Source organism: Canis lupus, chromosome 17 (assembly GCF_003254725.2).
Source record: "Canis lupus dingo isolate Sandy chromosome 17, ASM325472v2, whole genome shotgun sequence".
Lineage (NCBI taxonomy): Eukaryota > Metazoa > Chordata > Mammalia > Carnivora > Canidae > Canis > Canis lupus.
Window position 1 is genome coordinate 22,759,195 of NC_064259.1, and position 11,086 is coordinate 22,770,280.

Genomic DNA, 11,086 nt, shown 5'->3' on the forward strand with positions numbered 1-11,086 from the left:
TTATGAGTAAGACATTTAACTTCAATGCTATGGGGGTTGTTATAAAGAAGTGATTATATTATCCTTGCCCTGAAGTTTGATGCATTTAAGTGGCAAAACATGTTAGAAATTTAAATATTCTATGCATTTGTTATTGAGAACCCAGTATTGACATACTGCCAAGTCCATTTCTTTAGTCTCATCCTAGAGTAAACCCAAGTTATGATAGCATTTACAAGTTGGTTTACAATAATAATACTTTACATTTGCATTATGCTCTAACAAATTCATAAATATTTTCATATAAATTATCTTATCCTCAATAAAAGTACCTATGAGGGTTGTAGAATTCTCATTTTACATCTGATGAAACTGAGAACCAAGGAGATTGAGGTTTACTCAAGACCATACATCAATTAAGTGTTAAACCCAGAACTTCATATCTAATAACTTCCCAGTGTTTTCTGTTTTCTCTTTTTTTCTCTGACAGCTACCTTCCACTGGTTATATTGGTTAATTTGGAAATCAAATTTATATCTGTTATGTTATTTTATCTCAGGAATTAAAAAGCATTTTAAAAAGGAATTAAGTAGCATAAGTATTTTGTCCATTTTTCTGACAAACTGGGGCTTTGAAGGGTTGTAACTTGTCCATGGTCGTTAATAAATGGTAGAACCAGCTAGTTCTTAAACTTAGCACTCTTTCCATTACATACCACTGTCAAAAAACTTACTCTCTCCTTTCAGATAGTATGAATTTTAAAAATTTGTCTCTTTTTTAACCTTGGTTGCTGCAAAGAAACTAAGAGCCAAGTTTTATCCCTAACTACATTAATTATATCACCTTTTACTACCAGCCTGTCTGCTTTCTTCCTTTAGCCTAATTTTCCCTTCTGGATCCTAGAAAATTTTTGTTGTTGTTTTTACTTTTTGTCAGCTGCCTCAAATCCTTTTTTGGAAAGAGATGAGGTATGATTATATTGAAAAATACAGAGCTTCTCTAGAAAAGAGTAAAGACAATTTCCGTATTTATTCTGATCTTAGTATCTTATAATGAGTTTACCTTTTTTGGATATCAGCTCCTCTGAGGTGGAATTTATTTAGGTTGATGATAACTTAATTTCTAGATTGTTTTACAGATTATGGAAAATGCCAATCTGATGAGAAAGAGTTAGACTCCAATTCCAGTCCCTTTATACATGATAGACGATAGCAATTTTATCAAAAGGAAGCTTTTCTCTGTTCTTGTTATGTACTCTGGCCTAGATGGCACAGTATCATCATAGCTGATTTGTCTGTCAGCTACTACTTGATTCGAGATTAGAATTTAGAAAGCAGAGATGTGACATAAACAGTTTTGGACAAAACAATCCAATGACTAAATGCAGCAGAGACCCAATATAGGGAAGGTACTGGAAAGTGTTAAACTTCCTATAGTTCAGAAGGAAGGTGTAAACAGTGCTGAAGATAGCAATGCCAAAGAAAAGTCAATGTTATAAAATTATAGTTGTCATTACTTGGTGACCAGTTGGACATAGGGCGTATGGGAGAGTGAGCTTTCAGAGTTTCAAATCTATAGAACAGAAAGCGTAATGTGTTCCATAATGGAAATAGGAAACACTAAAGAAACAAATTGATTTATTGGAAAAAATAAGTAATTTGGTATTAGACATGAATTTAAGGTATATTTGGATAATTAAGTGAGGCATGAATATAAAATGAGTCATCATATGCAAGTGATATTTAAAGCTTGGTAGAGTAGATAAGAGTCAAGGTGAACGTAATGTTAATACTTTTGGGACACTTGTCAGGCACTGTTCTAAGTACTGCATATGTGTTAACTCTCACAACAGTTCTTATAGCTAGCTAGGTAATCCCAGAAGAGGAAACAGGCACAAAAAGGCTAAATAATTTCTCTAAGGTCACAGAATTAGTCAAGCAGCACGCTAGTATTCAAACCTAGGAAGTCTGATTCCAGGGTCCTTGTTTTTAACACCTACTCTATACCATCTTGAGATCACAGAGAAGTAGAATATATAGAGAAAAATAGGGCCAAGTATTAAATTTTGGGATACCCATCAAAGGCACCAAAAATAATCACTAAAAATGACGAGTAAAATAAAATGTAGCATAATATTTCTAGTAGATCAAGTGCTACTAATGCTTCAAAGAAGTTACTTTCATAAGTCATAGAGTTTGAGGACTGTAAATGACCTGTTTTCTCATATGCAAAAGATACCTTGTAGCCCAGAAGGTTATGTAATTTGCCCAAGGTCATAGAACTAATAGAAGACCAAAATCCTGCTTCCTTGACCCTCTTAAAATTTTTGTAATTCTCTGTTGTTATCATAATAACATTCTAATAATATCTGTAAAATATGTGCAAACATATTTAAAAGTACACAAGTATGTGTGCATGCATTTTTCTAGCTGGGTTAGTATGTAGAGAGACTGATGCTAGTTTGTTGTAGAAAGAACAGTTTACTAAACCTATCTTGTGCCTTTTGCTTCCTATTTTTCTCTGATCTTCTCACTAGAATTTGCTACAGGATCCTTAAAAAAATCATGTTGTTGGAAGTTTATAATGTCAGTGGCCTCTAATTCTTAATTATTTTCATCTATCAATAAGAAATATACAGTGACTACATAATATTGTGTGGAAGGCATTTGATAGAGAGGTATATGAGAGAATATTCCTGCACAGAGAGTTTTCAATAGATTGCATTCATAAAAAGAGATATATCTGAGTTTTAGATACATGCTAAAAGTCCTTACGTAGCATTAAAAATAAAACAGTACAATCTAAAAACTGGAGTTTTAGAAAGGTGGGACTTATGCTCAGCACTGAAGGAAAAGCAATACCAAGACAAAAGGGAGAGGACATTCCAGAAATGGAAATAAGGATGTACAAATGTTGAGGAAGAAATAGAAAAATATGGAAGGAATAAGAAATTCTGTATTCTATTTCCTCACTTTACATAGCTCTGAACCTAGTTTTACATTGTTATGAAAATATTTATTGTTAGAATTAATATCTTTACATCTACTTTTTAGAAGATATGTAACTTTATTACATGTTTGTTGAAAACTTTTTTTGAGAATTTAAAAGGTGGATTATAAAATAAATTCAATCCTAAAATATACTTTAAAAAATTAGCATAGCTAGCATTCTTTATATCATTTTGGAAGAAGCCATAGGTTCCCTGTTTTCTAAGTGGACTGGTCTCAGTCTGGGGTTTTTAAGTTTTCATTTTTAACCACAAAAGTACCTTTCCAAGCAAAATTTTATACATAATCCTCTAAATTGAGGTTCTTTTCTTGATTGGTCTTCCCATATCCCATTCTGGGACACCTAATATAATCTATGAAAACACAGAGCTCCTGAAACAAGTTGAAAATCATTCGTTTAAGCATTAATAATTGCTTAACTCTCAAATTCTATAATTCTTATTTACTTTGGTCATTGATAACTGCAACTAAACATTTTTTGCTTTGAAGCAATATTCCAACACTGCTTAGAAATTTTAGACATCATAGGGTCAACATATATAGGTATATTTCCCTACTTTGACTTCTTCAGTGACTATCATCTGCTTACTTTGTGATAAGGATTTTATACATATCTAACCCTCCTATGATGCAGATAATATCCCCATTTTAAATATGAGGAAGTTAAGCCTCAGAAAGGTTAAGTTGCCCAATATCATACAGCTAGCAAGTGGCAAAGCCAGGTTAAAAAAATAAAAAACTAAGTCTATCCTGACTCCAAAGGAAGTATTTTATTTAACCTTCGAGAACAATACCCACCATGTAACAAGGAATCTTAAGTGTTTTATAATTAATTCCTCATCTAATCCTTGCAAAATCCTCTAAAGGAGACTCTATTATTCTCTTCATATTACAGATAAAGAAACTGAGGCACAGAGAGGTTAGGTAATTTACCCATCTTCTTACTCACCACTTCCCTTGCCATAATTGCAAGCATGTTAAAATTAGCCTAACAACGTAGTTAGAAACCTCAACAATGTTATTTTCAACGCAATACATTCCAAAGTTAAGAATTATGTGTTGTTCTGGACTAATTGTGTTATCTATCCCAAACTTAGAATATTCTGAATTGAAAAACTTGGAAGGTTGAAATATTTGAAGTAACTTCAGTACTTTGTTAGTTATTATCTTAAGAATCCAAGCAGTGAATCACTTTATAGGTAATACTGTCTTATCTGGAGAGGCCTACTTTTTTTTAAACATCAGTAACTTAGGCTTTTAGGTCTAGTTTTAGAGATAGCTGTCTGTGAGTCATAATTCTTTTACTTAATCTTACCAAATTTTAAAATCTTACGAAAATTCTAAAAGAAAGCTTTCCACCATAGGTTATGGCTATTGCTCCAACTCATTATATATGGCAACGGGAACGCTCTGTGCATCACAGTGGAGCTGTTAGAAACTACAACAGAGATGAAGTTCAACTGCCCCGGGGACCTAGTGCCACACCAGTAGATTGTTCACTCTGTGGTAAAAAAGGAAGATATGTTAGACTGGGATTATCTTCATCATCTTCATCCAGTGATACAGTAGAGGTGATGGAGAAACATTCTCAGGAATCACATAACTCCATGGACATAGTAGTTGATCGTTCTCAAGCTTATAGCTATTCTCAAGGTATGATTTAGTAATATGTAGCAATTAGATTTATGCAAGCTATTAAATCTGAGTTATTTATTGAACTGTAGTAAGTCCTTACAGGCAGGGGTACATACTAATTTTATATACTAGAACAATATTAGTTAAATTACTATCGAAAGTTTTCTTTTCAGTTACTATTTGTCTTGTGTCAGTACCTGGCTTTGTGGTAGCTTAACTAAACTAAAAGATTTTTAGTGTGACTTATGTTAAACTGAAACCTAATATACCATGGGTTTCAAGTATTTTAAAGTATTAAGCATGTGAAGAACCTGAATCATTTTCTTTGAAATGTTTTATTCAATAGACATTTCAAAAAAGAAAATAAATATACTGATCTCCCCAGTTTTATCAGTGATTAAGTACTGGTTTTATTATATACACTTTTTAAAAATTCAGATATAATTGACATATAACATTGTATTAGTTTTAGATGTACAACATAATGATTTGATACATTGTGTAATTGTTACCACAATAAGTTAACATCTCTCACCACATGTATTTTTATGTGATGGGAACGTTTAAGATATATTCTTCACGGGATCCCTGGGTGGCGCAGCGGTTTGGCGCCTGCCTTTGGCCCAGGGTGCGATCCTGGAGACCCGGGATCGAATCCCACGTCGGGCTCCCGGTGCATGGAGCCTGCTTCTCCCTCTGCCTATGTCTCTGCCTCTCTCTCTCTCTCTCTCTCTCTCTCTGTGACTATCATAAATAAATAAAAATTTAAAAAAAGATATATTCTTCACAACCTTCAAATATACAATACAGTATTGTGAACTATAGTCACCATGTTGTTCATTGCACCCCAGGACTGATTTATAAATGGAAGTTTGTATCTTTTGATCACCTTCACCCATTATGCCCACTGTGTATCCCCGCCTCTGGCAAACACCAGTCTGCTCTCTGTATCTGTGAGGATTTTTTTCTGTCTTGTTTTGTTTTTAGATTCCACATATAAGTAAGGTTACACAGTATTTTTATTTTTCTGTCTAAAGTATTTCACTTAGCATAATGCCCTCAAGATCATCCGTGTTGTCACAGATGGCAGGATTTCCTTATTTTTGACTAATACTCCATTCCTGTGATATTATATAGCTGAATGATAGTCTGTACACACATGCTTACACAAACAGCCCACATTTTCTTTATCCATTCATCAGTTGAGCACTTAACATTGTTCCATGTTTTGACTATTGTAAATGCTACAATGAACAAAGGGGTGCAGATACCTTTTTGACATAGTGAATTTGTTCTTTAGGATAGATACCAGATACAGAATTGCTGGATCATATAGTAGTTCTATCTTTAATTTTTTGAGGAACCTCCATATTGTTTTTCCACAGTGGCTGCAGCAACTTAAATTACCACCAATAGTGTACAAGGGTTCCTTTTTTCTCCAACTCCTCACTAACACTTATTATTTATCTTTTTGATAATAGCCATTCTAATAAGTATGAAATGACACCTCATTGTGGTTTTGATTTGCATTTCCCTGATAATTGGTGATGTTGAACACCTTTTTGTGTAACTGTTAGCTACTTGTCTTCTTTGAAAAAATGTCTGTTCATTTCCCTGCACATTTTTTAATTGGATTTTTTCCTATTGAGCTGTAGTTTTGTTTTTTTTTTTTTTTTTTACATATTTTGGATATGAACCCCTTATCATATATGATTAGTAAATATTTTCTCCCATTCCATAGGTTGCCTTTTCATTTTGTTGATGGCTTTCTTTGCTACACAGAAGTTTTTAAATTTGATGTAATTCCACTGTTCATTTTTGCTTTGTTACCTTTATTTTTGATGTCCAATCCAAAAAGCCATTGGCAAGATGAGTGTCTTCCCACTTTGTTCTAGTTTTATGGTTTCAGGTCTTAAATTCAAGCCTTTAATCTTTTGTGAGTTTATTTTTTTTATGCATGGTATAAGATAGCGCTCTTCATTTCTTTTGCATGATACTGTCCAGTTTTTACAACACCATTTATTGAAGAGGCTATTGGTTCCACCTGTTGGCTCTTTTGTCATAAATTAATTGACCCTATATGCGTTGAGTTTACTTCTGGGCTCTGTATGCTGTTCCACTTCTCTATGGGTCAGTTTTATGCAAATACCATACTGTTTTTGATTACTATAATCTTGTAATACTATATACTTTTCTATCTTCTACTTAAAAAAAAATAGAAGCGTACTATGTCTAGGCCTGCTTTTTTTCACTACCATAAAGCATTTCCCCATGTTAGTAGTCTTTGGAAATCTGATTTTTAATCATGATATGGTATAAGTATCATAATTTACTTGCACATTTCACTTTTGTTGGGATTTGAGGACTTTGAAAAATGGTAACCAATCATGAACTGGAAATGCTTTTAGTCAACCACTCTAATTTTCATTCAAATTATAAAGATAGGGTATCTCTGACACTTCTCAATTCTCAGTAATATTCTGCTAGCAGTGATCCTTTTTACTTCTTAAAAAGCCTTTAGGACTGCCAGATTTCTTATGGTTCTTCCTCAGTTCCACAATGAGATCTGTATTATTTCAGAATATCGCATTTATTTTTGCTATATCCTTATGAGATTAACAGTGACTACTGAAGTTTTATTAAAAGAGAAAAAAAAATAAAAGAGAAATTAAACTCTTAAGACTCTTCAAGGTAGGAGTCACATTTCAGTCATTGTTCCATTCCCTGGCCTTAGTAATCACTAAACAAATTTGACTAACAGTATAGTCTCTTCCCTTGCAACACCTCCATAGTTTTTATTCGTTCTCTTGCATCTGAAGGTAAGTAGGATCTACCTTAGGCTAAATTATAAAAATTGCCTTTTAGCATCCCTCCTTTCTATCCCAGCAACTTTTACCTACATTCTTTGATTCTTGTAATAGGTTAAGATTTACTAGATGTTTAAAATGTTCCATGCAATGTGTTAAACATTTTGCATTGATAATCTCACTTAATGTTCACAGCCAACCCTATGATAAATACTATTATCTCTACTTTGCAGATAAGGAGACTGAGGCTTAGAGAGGTTAAATCATTTGCTCAAAGTGGTGGAGCGACATTTGAACCCAGGTCTGTCTGACTCTAGACTACAGCCTGAATTCCTATTATGCTCTACTGCCCCCTTTGATGAAATCCTACCATTGGTGGTGAAAAAAAAGCTGCCACAGAAGTCTTTTTAGTAGACTACTGAGGACTAAGGAGGTGGTGAAAGTATTAAGAACCAAGTTCCTGATGAAAGATTGTATGGAGTGAATTGGGAGAGAATTCCAACTACAATTTGAACAGATATTTATAGAAAGCAGAACACAAGTAGTTATGTTTTACTCATACTAGCGCCTGTAGCGCCTGTAGCGCCTGTACTCATACTAGCGCCTGTAACAAGTACACTGTATTTTAGACTTTGATATCTCAAGAAAACACAGTACGTCCAGGGACGAAGGGGCTCTGCCAGTTTGCTTTGAAAAAAAGCATGACTTTGAGGGACTGTGGATGAGAAGTGGAGCACTTAAGGGAGTTGTAAATGAAACTGTGCTTTCATCCCATCCCTGGTTTAGGATATACACAGATTCTCTACAGGAAGGAACAAGTATTTATTCATTACTCTGAACTAAAGAGTATTAAAGTTAAATGTAAAACCTTTTGTTTCAGGATGACAGAGGGTAGGCAATATGTTGGAAAAAAACACTTGACCAATAAACTTATACATTCATTTTCCCTCAGTAGGCTTAATTGAAAGTGAGCTAATTGGGGGTGTGAGAGCATTTAAAGGTAACACAAGGTTATCAGGAGCAGGGGTCAGAGTCTTACTGCCTCAGCAGCTGCTGATTCCCAGTAGTGACCTCTGCTAGCAAAATTTTCTTCCTTCAGTCCACATAAAGTGGTTGGAATCACTTAATGGTTTATGGTTGCAGAAAACTCAATTCATCATTCTATAAGAAACACAAAGAGCTGATGCTCTACTCCAGGCTTTTATGCTAAAATATAGCAGTAGATGCTTTTCAATGCTTCTGTCTTCATACACAAGCAACTTCTTGCTTTTCAGGTAAAATTTCTATTTTGTTTTATGCAGTCATGCTGAACCATAATTATGAAAGTGTTATTACCACTTGAAAATGCTTATAATACGGCAGACAATAACAACAATTAAAGAGGCATAAAATAGAAGATTTGCTGTTATTACTGCCATGTAAAAGTATGTGCTTATATGGATGTAGACTGGACATTGGTCTTGGAGAAGTAAACATGGTTTTCTTAGGGGCCTACAAAAAAACAAAACAAAAAACCTATTTTTCTACCATTAAAAATTCTCAAAACATATTCAAAAAACAAGTTTCAGATAAACATGTTTATGATATTTATTAGGAATAAAATAGTTGTCATTTTGACAAGGCTGGGAAATAAATGAGGCATTCTTTACGAATTTATATACATCACAGTCACCAGTCATGTTCTAGGCATATTATAAAGGTAGCCTCATTTAACACTTGACCCTCCCCCCAAGCAATCTTTAAGTGGCATCATGACACACATTTTAGTGACAAAGGAAAGTTACAGTTGAAAGGTAAAACAACACCAACAATAAAAACAGCAAAATGGGACTCAGTTCTATCTGAATGTATAGCCTATTTTTATACTAAACCACACAGTCTCTCTGTACCTTATGCTGTTTTAAGCCTTATGACACCTAAGTTAATCCCTCTGAAACATGAATATGCAGAGGACGCCTCAGATTTTAGAGCAAAGCCAAAGGCAAAAAGCAATATAGCAAACCTTATTACTGATTCACATGAGCAAGCCTGGGACATTGCAACTATTATATAATCTAAGATAATTTTTTCTCAAAAAAAGATCCTCTTCTGAATTTATTTGTCTCTACAACTGTTCTAATCATACAGTAGCAGAACTTAAAATCTTAATCTATATTCAGTGAATTACCAGCTCATGTGGTTATTCCTTCACAGTATTTTTTACATCTGCCCCTTTTCCTCACCTAATAGTTGTATATTACTACCAATCAACTCATAATGTATACCGTGTGTTAACTGTGAAATTTCTGATTCAATTGTTTTTCCTTCCTTTAAATACTCATAGATACTTCCTTTAAATATTCATATTTACACACTAATTTAAAAAAAAATACCTCCTTTTACATGACCATAGAACCTTCAGGAGTCCCTACTGCCTCTGAAGTAGAATTCTAACTCCAATTCTCTCAGAGTCCATGCCTAAATTTCTCCTTAGAACAACCAAGTCAATAGGATATATACAGATATAGTGTAGTATAGATACAAATATGGATGTAGTGTAGATACAGATCAAGTGTAGCCTTGTAGCCATCAGCACAATTTTATTGACCATTTACTAGGTGAAAAAGGTGGGACTTCTGGAAGGTACTGACAGTTGAGTCAGTCACAAATCTGTAAGTTTACAGCATAGTAGATGAGAGCCAGATGTGAATTTAGAAAGCTAAATTTAGAAGAACACATCTGTCCCATAAGTAAGATTGTAAATATGCTTAATGGTCAGTGGAGACATGGAGAAAGGCTTAAGCTGGACTTTAACTATATAAATAAATGCTTACTTGCTTATGTAGTTTGGTTTTCATTTCAGCTTAATATTAGAAGGGACACTGTTAAACAAGTTTTGTTCAATTCAACATCTATTGACAGTGGACTGAACAGAAACTAAATTTCTACATGAAATAGGAATAGAATGAGGCACCTGGGTGGCTCAGTCAGTTAAGTGTCTGACTCAGTCTCAGCTCAGGTTATTGATCTCAGGGTCCTGAATTCAGGACTCATATTTGGCTCCATGCCTAGCATGGTGCCTACTTAAAAAAAAAAAAAAAAGAAAGAAACAGGAGTAGGAGGTACAACTTTTCTTTGCTCTTAAACCAGCTCTTTTTCCAAGTAATACAATTAGAGCTTGCATTCAAAACAATACATGAAGGACAGTATTTTACTATTGGTTAAATAGAACAGCAGAAGAAAGAGAAGTAGTTCTGGACAGAACTTAAAAATATACTTCAGAGCTTCTATATATCTGGCAATGTTATGAAAAATAAAACCATTATTACTATAAGAGTGTTCAGATAGTTACCATAAAGAAAAAGGACACCAGAAGACTACTCTGCTTGTGATTCCATCAGTTCCTAAAAATGCAACCAGAGTGATTTTTTTTTTTTTTTTTCAAAACACAGATCTGGACATGTTACCCCTCACTTCACTAAATCCTTTAGTGAGACCCTATTTTACTTAGGATAGACAAACTCCTTAAGAGGTCTATAAGGTCCTGCATGGCCTGACCCCTACCTATTTTTCCAGTCTTTCACTCAACCCCAGCATCACTGGCCTTTTTTGTTCTCATTTTCCCTCATATAATCAACTTCTACTTAGCACTCAGATCACAGCTCAATTGTCACTTGC

The 11,086-nt window shown here is 34.1% G+C and overlaps 1 protein-coding gene across 4 annotated transcripts in view; it reads left to right on the forward strand.

Annotated features, from left to right (window-relative positions):
* Positions 1-11,086, forward strand: part of SPDYA (speedy/RINGO cell cycle regulator family member A) — a 34,671-nt gene that overhangs the window by 22,230 nt on the left and 1,355 nt on the right. For 3 of the 4 annotated variants that reach the window (XM_025454293.2, XM_025454294.3, XM_025454295.3), the window contains exon 6: positions 4,352-4,640. In XM_025454293.2, the coding sequence (XP_025310078.1) occupies positions 4,352-4,640 (289 nt within the window). Of the gene's footprint in view, positions 1-4,351; positions 4,641-7,662; positions 7,731-11,086 lie in introns of all 4 variants that reach the window. The other variant, XM_025454298.2, reaches the window with a different exon arrangement.